This window comes from Hakea prostrata, chromosome 8 (genome assembly GCF_041222555.1).
Source record: "Hakea prostrata isolate BN-2017 chromosome 8, UWA_Hpros_2, whole genome shotgun sequence".
NCBI lineage: Eukaryota > Viridiplantae > Streptophyta > Magnoliopsida > Proteales > Proteaceae > Hakea > Hakea prostrata.
The window spans coordinates 42,063,141-42,082,123 of NC_142607.1; the positions used below are offsets into that span (position 1 = coordinate 42,063,141).

Sequence of the window (18,983 nt, forward strand, 5' to 3'; positions counted from 1 at the left end):
GAACAATACCTTTTGTAACCACAGGGAGAAGAGTGGCCACTCAATCCTAGATGAACGGTGAGAGCCTTCCTGGCCAAGTAGCGGGGTAAGTTATTTGGATAATTTTATGATTAATTACAAGTGCAGCGTAAAAATAATCAAAAGAAATTTGAATTTTTTTACTTCTGATGTGACTCTTTTTAAGTGGGGTGAAATTAAATATGCTTTCATTTACGCATACTTAGGAGAGTCATTACTCTTTATTAAGTAATTCAAATTTTAAAATACAGCAAACCTATCGTTGTTTAATGTGGTATGACCAAACTATCCTCACCATTCTCACTGCAATTACCATCATTCCACCCACCTCCTGTTGTTCGATTATAAAATTTCTTTGTCTGGTTCAAATGCGATGATTATCTCTACGATTCGAACACCAAGTTTCAGAAGACTCAAAATTCTTCTTTGTGTACTTGTAAAGAGTTAAAGAGACGAGTAAAGATGTAAAAAAGTATCACCATCACCAGCTACTAGGAATCTTCTAAGCTATCACCAATTTATCAAAATATTGTCCTTTTTCTTCCAGTAAGTTCAAAAGTTTGTCTTTTTTTTTTTTTGTCTTTTTTTTTTTTGGGCTAAATTCAAAAGCTTATCCTTTTGCAAGATGAGTGGTTCACTGCTTCACACCTGCGGCTGGTTGAAATTTAAAAAAAAAAAAAATGTTCAGTAGTCAAAATAACAATTCTATTTTTCCATATATTGGGTCCCACAAACTTAAGCGTGGGGAAAGGGCAAAAACCGTGTGATGTACGATCAATGACGTCCCCCTATTGACATCATCTTATACTATATGAACGGACAGATTTCCGTGTCGAGCTTCCAATCAACTTTTCCCGACGCTTTGCTATATAAAGGCCCTCTTTTCTCTGCTCTTTCCACTGCGCCTCACTTTGCTCACACTCGCCAATCAATCCATCAAAGAAAGAAGAAATCTATTCAGAGATCCGAAATGGAGTCACCGGGATCGGAAAAGGGAAAATTTCCAGATGCTGGGAGAAGGGTAGTGGATGAACTCCTTCAAGGTCGTGATTTTGCAGCTCAGCTTCAACTTCTCCTTCATGAGTCTACTGGGGATCATGGGTTGGAACCTGCAGAGGAGTTGCTTCAAAGAATCACGAAATCGTTCACTGAGGCTATTGAGGTTCTGCGTTCAGCTGATTCAGGTGACGTTTCTGAAGATCTCCCACCTGGGAAACCTAGTTTGCCTTGTGATGATGGACTGAAGAGTAAAGATTCCGGTGACAAAAGGAAAAGATCGGCTTCTACTGTGTATAAGAGAAGGTAAGGACTCAGAATTCAAACAATTTAAGTCTCTGGTTTTAGTTAATTTGAGTGATAGAGAGAAGTTTGGGCATTTCTGGTTGAGGGAGATTTGATCAATTTTCTTTTTATTTGCAGAAGGGTGCAAGAGACACTGATTAAAACCACTTCCACACCCATAGAAGATGGCTATTCCTGGAGAAAATATGGACAGAAAGTGATCCTCAATGCCAAACATCCAAGGTTGGTACCTAGATTCTTCTGTTTTTTTTCATTCATTTACTAGAAAACAGAGGTTTTTTCTTACCAAAATCGAAATCCTTCTTTTTTCTTCCTGGGTTACATTTTGAACTCCAGATTTTTCCCTTTTTGGGTCCCCTACCTATCATCTTAATGAAATCTGGTTCAATTTTCGAACCCATATAGCTTAAGCGGAGTAGCACAGAACAGAACAGAGCCTTAAAAGAAACAAAGAGATTTTGTTTTCCAGATTGTGTTGGAATTTTGGTTCAGAGGAATTGATTTGATCTCCAAGAAATAGAAGCTAAACAACTTTTTTTTCTGTTTTTGATGTGAACAGGAGCTACTTCAGGTGCACACACAGGCATGATCAAGGGTGTCAAGCGACGAAACAAGTTCAAAAAACAGAGGATGATGAGATACCCATGTATCGGACCACATACATAGGAAAACATACATGTAGAGATGTCCAAAAGGCTCCACAATTCATCATGAATGGTATTCCCAGAGAAGCCTCTTGTATACAGCTTTGGTTCAACCAAACAAGAGCCTGATCATGGCTTCTCACCTCTCCCTTCCATTAAAACCGAACACAACAATCTAGAGGAAGCATCAAACTCCCTCACTACTCCCACTGATCATCACCCAACAACCCAAGACAATCAATCCTCATCTGATGTTGACTGTTTCCTTTTACCTGATCTGAAGCCATTGAATTCATCATCAGTCTTGCCTCCTACTCCTGGTTCTGATTATGGAGATGTTTCTGGTGTGTATTCATGTACATCCAGTTCTCACAGTGGCTTTGACATGGATATCGACTCTCTCATGAGTTCTGTGGATTTTGATAATGTTTTGCTCCACTTTGATGAAGAGGCAAACTTTCAGGTTTAGCCCACTTTATTTAATGATAAATCAAAAGATTCCATGTAAATATGTAATGGTGTGTTTTTCATCTTATTGATTTAGATCAAACTATGAGAACAACAAACTAATTTTTAACAATTCATTCTACTTTTATGGGAATACTATGTATTTCAAATTTCAAAATATAATTTTGAGTGAAAATCTCTATTATAAGTTATTTTATTTCCATACCCTTTAGTAACATAGCCATAGATTACCTCTTTGAGGGTATGGGGCCCACCTCTAAGTAGTGAGTGAAAAGTTTGAATCTTTCTTGCTGCCGTCACACCTCTTCATCAAATATTCGGTGAAATTTTACCGTCAATTTACTTTATAAGCACTTAAAACCTTGGACATTTGATCTAGCAAAGCAATCGAAGACGTAAAAGCGACTGGAAAAATCTACAAAGCTATGGGAAATGAGAATCCATTCTAATAATCACGATGTTTGTAGGATTAGGGTTTACCGTCAATTTACTTTATAAGCACTTAAAACCTTGGACATTTGATCTGGCAAAGCAATCAAAGACGTAAAAGCGATTGGAAAAATCTACAAAGCCATGGAAAATGAGAATCCATTCTAATAATCACGATGTTTGTAGGATTAGGGTTTTCGATGTTTCACCGTCAAATATGAGTTATTTTTATCTCAAACATTAGGATTTTATTAAAAGAGTTAATTTTAAATTTAAAAAAATAAATATTCTTTTTATTTTTAAGTTTTCTCAGCCACCTTGTTTGGCATATAAGTGCACTACTATGGAACTCTGATTGGTGTGAACAGGGTTAGGGATTTATTATATTTTCAAGTGTGAACTTAAAAGCACGTGCTATAGGTGATCTCACATATGATTAGGATAAGTTTGTCCTTTACCTTAATTATCGTTGACATCATTTATTTATAGTTATGGTTGTACCCACAACAATTTTCTATGAAATGTCGTGTGAGAGCATTAGTGGTGCCATTACGTGTTTCAGTTACGAGTCCGGATCATCTCTCCTCACGGTCTTTACACTTTTCAAACACAAATTAGGTGAGATTCATAAATAAATTAATTAAAAAAAGGCTATTATTCATGGTTAGTGAGTGTTTGGGATCACTACCCTGGATTCTTCCCCTTCATCATTTGTCTTGTTGGATTTCCTTTGTATTTCTCAGATTTGGGTAAGATTTGATCAAGTTCTTATAGGTTCCGGAGAAATTAAAGCCTATAGAAACCCAAGAGTTGTATTTACAACGAAAAAGGGTTGGAAGTGACATCAAATTCTAAACAAATTAAAATATTTAGCACTTTTAGTAAGTAAATTTGCAAAAACATTCTCATCTCGAGGAACATAGTAGAAGATTAGAGACTTCAAATGAGCTCGTAACTTAACAATCGTTTGGCCTAAGCTAGGGCTTGTGATTAGATCTGGCTATTAAGAGTAACAACTTTGTTCAGACTTGAAGAAAAAAAAAAAAAAACCAAGATCTCGGATTGCTTTAAGCTCTAATATTCTTCTTGTGCTTGACTTCCATTACATCCTCGACCGAGGAAGGTTCATTTGTTCACACACACTTTTGAGCTAAAATTTTTATTAAGAAATTTGAGCATGCCCTACCTATATAAAGTTACCTTTCTTCTCAAAATAGAAGTTTGATCGTGAAAGTTATAACTATGCTTTATTTATTCATATATGCATCAACTTAAAATATCAATAATTTTTTTTTTGAAAAAAGGTAGCTTTGTATAAATAATGGAAACAAAATTACATACGATAATAGAACAACCCATCCACATCATTTCTGATTAACCGTGCAAGGTCATCAGGAATGTTAGGAGGGAAGAAAATAACTTCATTTACAAAGTGACAAAAACTCGCCAAAATGTCAACACCAATATTTAACTCCGAAGGTGATGACGAAAAACACAATAGTCGAACTATTGCGAGAGGTCTCGAATGTCCGTGACTAACTCTTGAACAAACCAAGGATCGTATAAATGAATGGTAGAACTTAGAAGTAGAACCATCTGTTATGCTCCCACACGATGAGTGTGAAGTGTGAATGCGGTTAGGAGATCTTTTTATTACTTTTATTTTATTGATATTGAATATTATTACCAAATTTATATGGAGAAGATTTCGTTCCAAGTTCTATTCCACCTGCTACACTTTTTTAGCTAAACTTCTAGAAATTATTTGACCATGCCCTATCCTTATAAAGTTAATTTTATTTCAAAAAAGAATATTTGATGATGGAATTTATAATTATGCTTTGTTTGTTCTAGGGGTGTTAATTTGCAGCCTGTACCGTTAAGACTGAACTGTACCAACCTGTTATATCATGAACCGAACCTAATAAACCGTGTTTGGGCTGAGAGTGGTAGCCCACTGCCCACACCAGCCCGAACTCAAACTACAACCCGTTACAACTCATTGTATAGTTTTACATTAAATATTGTTTAAATCATCATATTACTACTATATAGTTGGTATAGATTGTTATAAAAATTGAACATGAATTCAAAGATCAAATAGTCATTCCACTACTTGTAAGGGACAATTAGAAAAATTAAGTATGAATGTTCAATTGAATGTACTAAGTTTGTTTAAATTAAGTAAATATTTATCCAATCCAGAGCTTTTTCTTTTGCATATCAAACTAAATACCAATTCAAAAAATAGACGGATTTTATAGAAGGGGAAAAAATCAACATTCTCACAAAACAACAACCAAATTTCAAAACAATCATAGCACAAGTTAAAATTTAAAAGAATTTTTGGTTTCAAGATTTGTTTCAAGAGGACTATTCGATGGAGCCTAAGGAATGAGCTTGCAGTTTCTATGTTACTGTTTAATTACTATCTAGGTTCTTGATTTCTATACGATGTGTGGGATTTCTACAATGTAAAATGATTTTTCATTTTTTAATGAAAATTGACCAATAACAATTTTATCTTCCACAGAATTTTGGGTCTTGTTATAGAATGTTCAACTATTTCTTTTTGTTATTTTTTTTGCATTCCATAAATTGTTAGTCCAAATCATTAGTTAATTCGAATATAGACCATTAACCTAAACCCAAATTGCACTAAACTGAAACCCATCCAAACTGTTCTTTTGCTAACGGGTCGTGTTTGGATAGAGTGTTATTTAGCATGAAACTACATTGTTGACATCCCTAGTTTATTCATAAATGCATGAAATTGAGTATAAATTGATGAGTTGATTATAATATTTGAATTACTACTTTGAATTTTTATAGTCTAATAATACTCGTTCTGTATATTTATTCTATCCTCCAAGCATCCTTTAAAATTCATTATAAAATTAAATGTACTTTTAAGAAAGAAAAAGAAGAATGGAAAAAAAAACCCATGATCAAGTGGACAATATTGGATTCAGTTTGAAAATTCAACACTGAACAATCAAATTTTGTTCGCATGTCACTTCTATGTTCAATGTTGCCACCTAGCCTTTAGTGTAGTATATATATATATATATATATATATCATAATGATATGCATCATATCGATGATAACCAATATGAATATGTATCGACTAATATGAGAAGCATACCTTAAACAATTAATCAGAATATAAGAGATGAGACAAAACAGGGTCTTCCAAGTAGTTGCTGCCCTTCTTCATTGGAGCTTCAAAAATCATTCCAGGATTATGTTCCTTCAAAAGAAGAAAATGGGCCCTGATCTGTGTCCTTAACCCCCTAAAAAATTTAGAAAAACAAAACTAAGAGACCAAGCCATACTTCTTTAATCATCCATTCCTTTCACAGCTTTCAAGTTGAACCATATTATAAGATTTGTAATTTTCACTTACTAATATTAATCATTTGTTTACATGTAAAAGAATAGTTTGAAAGAAAGTCAAATGGGTATCATCAGGTTTTGTCTTCTATTGATCCAAAAAAGTTTTGATGGCACAAATGCTATCATTGTTGTTACCAAACAAAAATGAATATAATACATAATGTGATAATCATAGACTAAAATAAAAATATTAATAAACAATAATTGGTGTAATTAACTTCATATGGGGAAGGCTTTTTATGAAAATAAGATTAAATGGTTTTGTTGTTGTGATTCTAAAATCTAATAAAAAATTTGACATTTTTATGAAATGATCATCCTTCTAGAAGAGAGAAAATCTTTTTGACTAATTCTTTCCATATAGATTTATCCAAATCCCAATCTATTCTTCTAGAAACCTTTAATTTCTATTCTATGATTCTCTCTATCTTTCATTGCAATTAAAAGAGGTGTTGAAAATTCCAGTTTGCCAACCATTATAATTATTTTTTCTTCTTTTTATAATTAAAAAGATAATGTAGAGAAGGTATTGGATTAATGTTTTGACTGTATATAGAAGGCGTTTAAAGTAAGGTTTTTTTACCTCATGGACTTGAAGGTTCTTCGACATTAGAATGATTACGAGTTCATCTCACCTTCAATTGCATCAAAAGATTTTATTGAAGTTTCGTATACATCATAATCAATCATCTCAAATAATATTGTCACAGAAGAGTATGAAATATGTGAGCTCACTATCTCTACGGAACATACTATGACCACATTTGAGTGTCCAGATGTCCGATCCTTGTAGGAGTTCATCTCCTGAAATCTTGATTGTACGCAAAGACTAGATTCCATATCCTAAGACAGAAATCGTACACGTGACTACGTGAGATATGAGACGTAGGTTATTTGTGCTGTCCAAATTTAAGATAGCCTTCCTCGGATAACTGATATTCCAACTTTAAATTCTCGAAGCTCTTTATTTACCGAGAGAAATTAAAATAAAAATAAATTTGAAGATTTTTTTGGGTGAAACAAAATTATCCACAAATTTATTTTTTTCATAAACAAATCATCCACAACCTAATAGGGAATGGTGGAGGCACACGTGGCATTTGCTTTTGTCTGAAATTGTTTATCCTAAGAAGAGCTTTCCCTAGGAATTTGGATCCTCACCCCGTCGAGGTAGCACAGAGTGCTCCCCGATGGGTTCCTGACCACACAAAACGTGGGGCCCACGGGTAAATTTTAAAATTTTTTTTTGTGTTTTTTCAAAAAGTGTTTTTCACCGTGGGCCCCACTGCTTTGTGTGGTCAGAAACCGTCCGGGGAGCTGATCCGGACTCTTTCCCTAGCGGGGGATGGAAAATTGACTCTCAAGCTGTTTTTATAATAATTTTATAACTTTTAATTTCGATAAATAGATTATTTTATAATTAATTGTAAAAATAGTAAAAATGAAAATTTCACCGTGGCCAGCAATTAGGATTGAAAATTTTATTTTCTACAGTGGCTATGGTCTGTAGTGAATGGTTGAAATGTTGCCACGTGTGTAATAATAGATCATCTTTATTTATTTACAACCGTAGAATCCGTAATTGTACACATGGCAACATCTTAACCGACGCAAATAAAAATCCTCCTTCTCCAATTTATCAAGGAATTGTTTTTTTTCATTTTCGAAAAATAATAAAAAAATTTTTTATCTTTTTGTGCGATAGGTTCATAGCATCATCAATGGTTTTGTAAAATGTTAATACTAAAAGTTACTTTTCAATTTGTGGGTCCCACAAACTGTGCTGACGTTACGAAGATGATGACTTCGCTTCACCCTATATCGACATCATCTTTAGGCAAAATGAACGGACGGATTTCCATGTTGAGCTTCCGATCAATTTTTTCTTCTTTCTCTCTCTTCGCAGTTGATAAAATGGCTTCTCTCTCTCTCTGCTCTTGCTAACACCTCACTTTGCTCACACTCCCAAGCTCTCTCTCCAATCCATTCAAGAAATCTATCAGCAACTCAAGAAATCGGAAATGGAGTCACCGGGACTGGAAAATTCACGAGGTGGTGGGAGAAGGGTAGTCGATGAACTGCTTCAAGGTCGTGAACTTGCAGCTCAGCTTCAGCTTCTCCTTCGTCAATCTACTGGAGATCATGGGGTGGTAACTGCAGAGGAGTTGGTTCGAAGAATCAACAAATCGTTCACTGACGCCATTGCGGTTCTGGGTTCATCCCATTCAGCTGGGAAACCTAGTTTGCCTTGTGACGATGAACAGAAGAGTGAAGATTCTGGCGAGAAAAGGAAAAAACCGACTTCCACTGATTATAGGAGAGGTGGATGTAGGAGAAGGTAAGATCCAGAATTCTAACAATTTAAATCTCTAGTTTTAGTGAATTATACTGCTAATCAATGATTTGAGTGACAGAGAGAAATTTTTTGACATTTATGGTGAGGGAGTTGTAGAAATTGAAGATTAATAAATTTTCTCTGTATTTGCAGAATGATGCAAGAAACATTGACTCAAACCACTTCCACAACCATACAAGATGGCTATTCCTGGAGAAAATATGGGCAGAAAGAGATCCTTCATGCCAAACATCCAAGGTTGGTATCTAGATTTTTTTTTTCATCATTCTTTTCTCTTCCTGGGTTACATTTTGATCTCCAGATTTTCCCTTTCTAGGTCTCCTACCTATCTTCTAAATGAAATCTGATTCAGTTTTTAAACCTATATAGCTTAAAGGGAGCAGCACAGAACGGAACAGAACAGAGCCGAGCCCTTAAAGAAACAAAGATATTTTAGTTTCCACATTGTGTAGGAGTTTTGGTTCAAATTGATCTCCAAGAAATGGAAGCTAAACAACGTTTTTCTCTGTTTTTGATGTGAACAGGAGCTACTTCAGGTGCACACACAAGCATGATCAAGGGTGTCAAGCAACGAAACAACTTCAAAAAACAGAGGATGAGATACCCATGTATCTGACCACATACATAGGAAAACATACATGTAGAGATGTGCCAAAGGCTCCACAATTCGTCATCAATGGTTTCCCCAGAGAAGCCCTTCTATACAGCTTTGAAGTAACCAAACAAGAGCCTGATCATGGCTTCTCACCTCTCCCCTCCATTAAAGCTGATCACAACAATCTAGAGAAAGCATCAGCCTCTCTCACTACTCCCACTGATCATCATCCAACAGCCCAAAACAATCAATCCTCATCTGATGATGACTGTTTCCTTTTACCTGATCTGAAGCCATTGGATTCATCATCAGTCTTGCCTCCTACTCCTGGTTCTGATAATGGAATTGTTGCTGGTGTGTATTCATGTGCATCCAGTTCCCACAGTAGCTTTGACCTGGATATCGACTCTTTCATGAGTTTGTATGGATTTTGAGAGTGTTTTGCTCCACTTTTGGGTTTAGCCCACTTTATTTTCATGATCATGGATTCCATTTTTTTTTTTTTTTTTTTTTGTAAGAAAGGATATTCCATATAATGATTTGTGTTTTTAATGGGAAAACTATGTATTTAAAATATAATTTTGAGAGAGCATCTTGATGACATTGGGCTTTGAATCTTCTGCGTCGTCCATTCTGGAGTCATCAGCCGCCACTAAGGAATGAGTGACACGTTTCACATGTAAAATCTGGTGCGTTGATTGTTTATATACTATGTTTCTCTCAGTAAAATGGGTCAATGTGAATTTTGGTTTTTGAAGTTGCGATCCATCGATTGATGCTTTTTAATTTTTTGGGCCAAAACTTAGTTCGATATGATAAGGTCTAATGATTGTTATTGTATTTCAAGGTCAAAACCAGAAATCTATCTTGGTCTTCCCATGCTATTAGATCTCATTTCACTTATTATTAAGGACTATTAGGTTCGTACTGCTCGCGCCTCGATGTATACATTGGATCTTTAAGTCAAAGTAGTTGACACCGTAATAGTAATAATCCCGTTTGCATTCATAGTTTATATCGGATTCGAAAACTTTATTATCGATAGTTGATATTCTGGACTTGGATTCAGAAAATTGCTTGATAAAGTTCAGATTTCCAATTCGGATGATTTCTCTAAATTTATGTCGTATTTGGATAGCGGTTTTGCTAATTAGATTTAGATATTGGTGTATCCGAGTCGAATTTGATTCATTTACAAGTTTACAAGTTAATGAGCATACTACCGTCATTTTGTCTAGAATTTCGGCTTTTATTGCTTTTAGGTTCTTCAACAAGATTATTGCAACAACCAGCTCAATCAATCAACAACAATCTCTACCAGCTCACAAACCTAAAGTGGATGATTTGGCAAAGACAGAATTAAGCAGATTCTAAATGGTTGGTTTTCTCCATTGTCGTCATCATAATCAATCACAGTCATCATCGAATTCATTAACCGGAGTCTTCATCAACATAGGTTGGTGACTGCAACATCGTAGGGATTTGTGAGTCTCTTCTTCTTCTTTTTTTTTTTTTCCTAAAGGCACTATTTGTTTGCTAGAATTAAGGTGAAGCGGAAAAAAAGGGGTGGAAATATTTTTTGAAAAAACAAAACTTTCTATAAAATCTCATAGTGTGGTTTGTTTGATTCAATGGGATAAGAAAATTGATAGACAAGTCTTCTTAAATTATAATTAAAAGAAAAAGTATTGTTCCTGAAAACAATTTCTAATTCAATATCATTTGGTATTGGTTTTAGATGTCATACAAATGGTACACACCGAACCATACCGAACAATATTGTTTCATTTGAAAATTGTGTTGTACCACTTTTATACCATTTTCATACTAAAACTATACTATACCATTTTCATGCCGGCAATGTAGTTTATCTATCCCAACTCTTGGACTCATATGATAGTGATGCGTTCAAATATCTGCTCAGCTCTTAGATCACTAATGAATGACTTGCAAAACAATGTCAAACGTGGTCCGCCCGTGGGGGTCGACAGGCCACCTCTAAAGGCTAAGTTAGTTAAGGAACTGATAACAAATCTCTGGCAAGTTGCAGAACATAAATTTGAATAAAATTATTAGGAATACGATTCAGTTACCTCCTTCGTACGTAGGTCAGGATTTATATAGTTTTTACCTTTCAATCCCGACCGTTGGATTCGTTCAAGCCTTATCTTGGTGACTATCGGATCTTTACGATTAAACTTCTTTTGTGAAGTAGTGGGTGACTTCCATTAATCACACGATCCCTTGCCCTGAGTGCATGGCAGTTACTATATCCTGCACGATCGCCAACTCCCATAAGTGATAACAACCGCTTCTTGATTGATTATCCACCCCAAATTCCATTGGTTCGTGCCTGCCTTCTAGACTTGCAAGGTTCCTTTTTTATCATACTAATGATTAGTCTGGTTTGTTCGAACCCTGCCATGGTCACACCATTCTCAACCGGAGTCAAGGATTAAACCGAGGATGGACCCTGTTCGATGATGATTTTTCCGTATCAGATAAAATATTACTTTTTGGCAAATTCAACTAGAATCATGAAGGATAACATTTATTCATGGTATATAATCATCAATTCAACTATCGGATGAAGAGAAAGGGAGACATGTTTCGACAAATTTCGTTTCCGATCCATAACTAGTGAAAAGAGAATCAATCCGGTACAGAAAAGGAAAGGAGTACCTGAAATCAGAATCGTACCCTACCATTTTCATACCCATATCTAAATGGTTAAAAACTAATAAAATATAATATACCCAAATATAGAATATTCCAAGAAGGTTCCCTGGAAACAGAAAGACACGGTGAGTGTGAAACTGAAAACTATTTAGTGTGAACGCGATTTACCCAAAAAGAAAGAAAAAAAAAAGTGTGAACGCGGTTAGGGATTTATTTCTGAATTTAAAAGCACGTGCTTAAAGTGACTTCGATAGATTTGTCTTTTACTTTAGTTTGAGATAATCTTTTGGCTTGGCTATTTTCTAGTTATGGTGGTCCACACATCAATTTCCTCTGAGACGTCATGTGAGAAAGCGAGTGGTTTGCGTGTTTCTGCTTCATAATTTGCCTTACTCAGATTTTTTCCCCTTCTTTTTCATCTCTTCGATAAAAACATTCAAAAGTACACGAGGCACGGAGAGGTGTTATCCACTCGTTTAGGACCATAGTACACTGTGTCTGGCGATATATTGCCGAGTCGCTGGGGGTCGATACGACTCCCCCCAGCGACACGAATTCTGCAAAAAGTCGGTGAAATATCGTCAAAATGTCAACATTTTGGCGATATCGATATATCGCCGAAAAGTCGACATTTCGGCGATATATCGCCCAATTCACATATTTAATAAAGATTTATTCGGGTTTTCACCGATTTTTCGTTCAATTTTTGCCAAAGTGATGTAAGACCTCTATAGGCTTGGGGCCCACACCCACGCACGCACGGGCGGCTTCCCCGGACCCTCGCCCACTCATCGGGGAGTGGGACCCCATGTCTGTCGATAACAAAATGTGAAGCATGAACCATACTCAACATAATTGTATAATGAATTGTAAACTTTAGTACATCTATTCACTAGTTGCGCATTGTGTTCTTTTTGCATTGTTTACATTAGTTTATATGAATTTTCTAAACTTCCAGTTTTGCCCGCATATAGCTAGACATGTGCCAATCAAAAACTTTAGACTAAGTGATGTTTCAGGCCAAAAATAATGTTCCCAATGTGTTTATTGGCCTCAAATTAGGCTACACGTCAAATTTCAGGTCAAAATGACCTGAAATATCCTTCGAAACAGGGGTTCTATTTTTCATTGCCCTGACATGGACTTTTGGCATGATCGCTAGGGGTCCGACACGGCGACACGGGCCAACATGTCGAACCTTGTTTAGGACCTTGGTTAAACATAACTGTTATGGATAAGATGCACACGTATAAACATGCACGTGTTCGAGGGCAGCTTATCACTTGGTCTATTGGTTGGGACTAGGGGTGTCAATTTTCAACCCAAACCGTTAAAACCGGACCGAACCGGCCTGTTATAGCCCGGACCGGCCCGAACCGATCCTTAATGGGCGACTGAAGGCCTCACCCGTTAGTCTTTTACATAAATAAAATTAAAATATAAAATGTAATTAAATTTTTTTTGGTATTGTTTAAATGTAATTAATGATCCATGAATTTCGGTGTTTGAGACGTTGAGACTCGAGTTTGAGTAGTTGAGTGTTAACACATTTAACGGTTTAAGTTTTAAGTTTTAAACTTTTTAATTTTCAAATTTCATTTAGTTTTATTATTTTAAAATTTAAAAATCTTAATTGATAACTCTTAAGTCTTTAGTCTTAATCTTAATCGTTAACTTTTTAATTTTCAAATTTTATTTAGTTTTATTATTTTAAAATTTAAAAGTCTTAAATGATAACTCTTAACTCTTAATCTTAATTGTTAACTTTTTAATTTTCAAATTTCATTTAGTTTTATTATTTTAAAATTTTAAAGTCTTAATTGATAACTATTAAGTCTTAATCTTAATCGTTAATCGGACCAGACTTTCTTCGAGTCTTTCACATTTTCACTTTTGTGAAATCAGGCATCAGGATTTCTAATGCCATCACTTATCGTTTGATTTACTTGGAGTCTTCATCCTCTATCTTTTGTAGTTTTGTGTGTGAGAAACTAGGATTTGAAGTTGAGGAAAAAATAAAAATAAATTTCAATATTGATTTTTAATTTATTCCAAATCATTAGTCAAACCGAAACCAAATCATTAGGCCAAACCGTTAGTCAACCCGAACCCAAACCGCACCAAACCGAAACCGCACCGAAATCGTTATCTTTTAAATGGGCTGGTTTGGGCTGGGGGTTTTCAGCCCGAAACCGTTAGGCCCGTCCCGAAACCGCTCCAAACCAGACCGTTGACACCCCTAGTCGGGACATATCCCGGATAAATAAATCGGTAAGGAATGTCCCATCCACACCAAAGCAAAAAAGGCCATAACCCAATAACTCCTAATCGAGGAATTCATCTTGCAAACGACTGGATGAATGGGTAAACAAGACTCTGTCGGCTCTAAGAAAGGTAAACCGCACATTATATAATAAGGGTCAAATCCTTAAGTAAATACACAAATATTTTCTAGATAATCTCTAAGCAGTATTCGCTCGAAATCCTAATCTCATCTTCGACTGACTTAGCCATTAGAGGCGGTTACCCGGCATCCTAGCCAACCCACATCTAACTTCTTTTGCAGGTTTCATTCTTCTGACAATCGAGAAGTTGGTCGGACTTCAATCCGGACACATTGATCAAATTTGAGACGCAACAATAACAATGGTTGGTTTGACCTCCTCATTCTTGAAAGGTTTAATACTGATTCCACGTGTTGTTTGTGTTAAGACCAAAACCTCTTCTTGCAATTGTGAATTGTGTTTGCATTGAGGTCACTCCCCCGAGGGCTAAGTTTGAGATCCACCTCCTAACAAAGTCAATAACCCGTGCAGGATTAGGTTGAGTATCACCCATATTCGTGTTCATTCCTTATGAGCCACATCCCATAACAAGTCATCATCAATATTAAAAAGAAACGTTATATCATTGATTTATCAAAATGTGATTGGTAAAACATAAAATAACATAATTCAGTTAAATTGTATTGTTAAATATGCTCCACTCGGAGTCCTAGCAGTTTTGTTGCCCTAATCCTACTTGTCCATTTACAATCAACAAAAAGATGCCAACTTGATTCGCTGCCACAACCACACAATATAAACACAAGGTTAGCCAAGTGCCACTTGGCCAATTGTTCCTTAACTGAGATCCCTGCATTGAGCAAATGCCAGGAAAACATTTTGAATTTTCAGATGTATATATTATAATATTAAGCTCCCAAAAAAACTTCCACCAAGCAACACAACTCCTACTAGTGACATTATGAACCCTTCTCATTAGCTCTTTATAGGCTAATTTAGTAGATAAACCTCCTCAAGATGAGACAACCAGTTTTCACTGGTCAGGTACCAAAAGGAGAGATCAGTCTTATAGATAACTATACCAATACTGGTTGGGAAAGAATTTTGGATTGTATCACACAACAAATGGTGTTGTGCAACCACCTCAATAAGTATCACACGTTTGGTTAAATATTGGGGTTGTAGGTCACCCACTCTATGGTTCGAGGTAGTTGTTACAGGTCAAACCAAAAAAAAGTATTCTTCCCATCCCCTACTTCCGTGATCACCATTTCTGCAAGATTTTGGATTATCTTTCATAACCCATCCCACACCAAGGACCCAATCTTCATATAAACCCTCCAGAACCCAAAGAGATTCAGTTTCTTTAGCAGTCTCCACCCCTGCTTTAACAAAAGGGCTTGGTTCAAAAGTTCCATTCGTTTGAAACCCAACCCTCCTTGGTCCTTAAGATGACAACATTTTTCTCAAGCAATGAGAAATAAATGTTTACCTAAGTTAGTATGCCCAAGCCAAAAGGTTTGTGCCCAAGTACACTGCACTGCTTTGGGGCTCATCTCTTTGATCCCCAGAATAGTCAACCGTTTTGACTTATGGGCTTAATTGTGTGACTTTTTTTGCTAAAGAAAGCTTCATTCTTTTCTAGACTAATAACATGTTCAGTGATACATGGGAAAATATCCAACACAACTTTTAGTTCTCATTGCTTCATCAATCGAGGCTCAACAAATCAGAAAAATATCATCAGCAAAGAGAAAATGAGAAATCTCAAGAGCATTGCAAGCAATAGTGATCCTTTTGAAAGCCTCCACCCTTCTAAAAGTATCTAGGAATATCGAGAGGACTTCCATAGTCAACAGGAAAAGATATGGGTTGAGGGGGCACATCTGCCGGATTCCCCTATTAGCAGTGAACCAAGAGTTAGGTGCACCATTAACAGAATGAGAGGTTCTACAAATAAGGCATTTGATTAGATTACCAATGAGAGTCAAAACCTAGAAGAGAAAAAAAAAAGGAGAATTGGAGGGTTGGTCATTCAACTTGATCATAAGCTTTAGACATATAAAGCATTAAAACCACAAATCCTTGTCGGATTTCGTTTGTCTTTCTCGGATTTTGAGTAAGATTCTATTAAGCCATTCTCCTTGACTTTGGATCACCTTCCTATCAGGGGAGAACAATGTACTTCTCTAATGGTTTTTAACCATATAATAGAGGGTGGGGCTCGCCTGATAATGTTAAAAATAATGAGAAGTGGGAATCCTAGTGGATCCAATGTGGACCCCACCCCCTTTTATGTGGTTTTAAATCGCCAGTGGAGCACATTCTCCTCTCCTGAAGGGGAGGTGATTTGAACTCCTTCCCCTTTCACCATGTCACTCTCACACAAACACACCCTTGTAGTCCTACTCGAGTTTGTATTTTCACACTTTTGAGAAATGAATGGAATCTCAACCGTTCACAACACAATGCTGCGCACTAATTGCACAACACTGAAGTCGAGCCCGAACTCCTAACTTAACAATCTCTGAGCCAAGCTATGGCTTGTCCAATCTAGTTTGGAACTAGCCGTAGAGCCCGATTAGCTGCTTTACAGTCTGATTTAACAACAACTTTATTCAAACCTAGAACATAAGCAAAAAAGGACTAAAGTCTGGATTACCTCCAGCTTTTTTAATAAGGTAGTCGAAGCTCCCATTCCTTTCTTTATAAAGTTACCTTTCTTTGAAAGAAAAAAAAAAATGATCATGAGACTTATAATTATGCTTTATTTATTCATACATGCATGAAATTTAATTAGTATAAATTAATCACTTAATTTTATTGTGTGAATTACGACTTCAGATTTTTCATAATTTAATTATTTTCTTTTCTTTTTTTCCTTTTGATAACTCTCTATTTGTTTACTCTATCTTCTAAGCAGCTTTTGAAATTCATTATAAAATTAAATGTACTTGAAAACGATGTTCAAGTGGGCAATATTAGATTCAGTTTCAAAGTTCAGAACACTGAACAATCAATATATCTTGTTCGCATGCTACATCATGTGTAATGTTGCCAACTTGGGATTAAACCTCCTTAATTATAAATTTAATACGACTTCCAATTTAATACTCTTAATCCGTAAAACTTATCATAATTTAACTTATCTTGTAATTATGATATTAATGGTTAGTACATCAGATTAACACAATAAGATATAAACAACAAATTATAAGGTTGTCTGAATTATATGATAATTATACACCATGAAGTTCATAAGCAAGCTTTAAAGTATTAGTATCGAGTACTCTATCAGTCAGTTGACTTTAAGAACATATAGTCTTGATGTGTCATAGTTATATTATCTGATCCCGACTAATTCTTCTTTCATTCTCGGGACTATGAGCCCTGCAAGAAAGGTGAGACGCGGGTAGGCTCGTGTGTCGGGCAGCCGCCTCCGATTGCTTTGTCAGACAATGAATAGGTTAAGATCTTGTGCTAGAGCTACACAAGACTATGTTAAGAATATATTGAATGCTTACCAGAGAAGCGTGTCCTTTATTTTATACTATAAATGTTACATTTTCTGTATTTGGTAAGTTTACCCGACGAGGGCTATTGTTTCTCCTGAGATTGTGCCTTCTTGTCGCTGGTCCCGCTTAATCGGCTGCCAAGCTGACCTTCCATACTGAGTGGTTGTCATATACGTCCAGCATATGTACCGCCTTGATTTAGTCGGTCAGTAACCATCCCAACTAGTTGGCATGTTTAGCCCCCGACTGGGCCTGAGTCAGTCGAGTATAATCCTCCCGTATCAAGTCTCATCTCGAATATTAAATCATATTGGCCAATATATTTTAGCATAATCCCTCATTTGCCCATTAAGAAAAAGTGAGAGATGTATCAATATATAACACAACGATTATATCCAATATGAAAATGTATTAGCTAGTATCTTATTGTATTTTATGATGCTTTAATTAAACCATTTTTTTTAAGTAGACAATGTGTGATATTTTAACCATACTCATAAGATACTGATAGAGAATAATTAAATGAAAACTTTCATCTGTAAATCCATCAATATAACTGTGGCTTGAACACTTTTCTCCATTAATCAGTCAGAGTATAAATTAAAGATGAGACAAAAGAGGGTTTTCCCACTTGTTGGGGGTTCATGTAGAGCTTCAAAAATCTTTCTAAGATTATATTTCCTTTTAAAAAGAAAAAGTGGACCCTAATCTATAGATATTTAAATAAAAAAGAACACTCTTTAAACCCTATATATTATAAGAAAATAAAATTTTAGATCAAACCATGATTCTTTAATTAATTCTACCACTCCTTCCACACCTTTTCGAGTTGAAAAATATTATAAGATTCTTATAACTTACTAAGCATTATTTGATTGTATGTGAAAATAATAGTTTGAAAGAAAGTCAAGAGACTTTCATTTGGTTCCTTGGCAGAAGGAGGAGATGCTATTAGCTTTAACTTTTGCAAAATACAATATGAAGTGTCTAAGTGTGAACCTAAAAAAAGTGAACCCCGGTGTGATTAGCATAGGGTTGTCTTTGTTTCTTCTTTATTTCTAGTTATTGGTGGTTCCCACAATGCAGTAATGCATCATTGGTCTCAAACCTTTACGCGTTTCAATTAATTTGTCTTTGTCAGATCGATTTCGATAAGATTCGATTAAGTCCTTTCAAGGTGTGACACCTAAGGTTTAGAGTATCCATATATTCGATCAGGTGATTTAAGAGACACAACATCTTGTATTGAGTGTTATATTTTACTGGTTAGTGTCTTTATAATTAAGATAAGCAGG

At 35.6% G+C, this 18,983-nt stretch overlaps 2 protein-coding genes across 2 annotated transcripts; both read left to right on the forward strand.

Moving 5' to 3' along the window:
- The first annotated feature begins 924 nt into the window (after positions 1–924).
- LOC149007977 (WRKY DNA-binding transcription factor 70-like) lies at positions 925–2,581 on the forward strand. Its single transcript, XM_089166252.1, is given in 4 exon segments — positions 925–1,320; positions 1,438–1,542; positions 1,880–2,054; positions 2,056–2,581. Coding segments are annotated over 4 exon segments (990 nt in total). The 5' UTR covers positions 925–988; the 3' UTR covers positions 2,434–2,581.
- Positions 2,582–8,226: 5,645 nt separating this feature from the next.
- LOC149007978 (putative WRKY transcription factor 70) lies at positions 8,227–9,824 on the forward strand. Its single transcript, XM_089166253.1, has 3 exons — positions 8,227–8,596; positions 8,747–8,851; positions 9,139–9,824. Exons 1-3 carry the CDS (start codon positions 8,280–8,282, stop codon positions 9,641–9,643), a joined length of 927 nt encoding a protein of 308 aa, XP_089022379.1. The 5' UTR covers positions 8,227–8,279; the 3' UTR covers positions 9,644–9,824.
- Positions 9,825–18,983: the final 9,159 nt, after the last annotated feature.

Excerpts from the sequence above, each read along its gene's own strand:
- LOC149007978 (XM_089166253.1), top strand. The coding sequence starts at position 8,280 with ATGGAGTCACCGGGACTGGAAAATTCACGAGGTGGTGGGAGAAGGGTA. Across the intron at positions 8,597-8,746 it reads AGAGGTGGATGTAGGAGAAG|AATGATGCAAGAAACATTGA; the intron begins GTAAGATCCAGA and ends CTGTATTTGCAG. Across the intron at positions 8,852-9,138 it reads CTTCATGCCAAACATCCAAG|GAGCTACTTCAGGTGCACAC; the intron begins GTTGGTATCTAG and ends TGATGTGAACAG.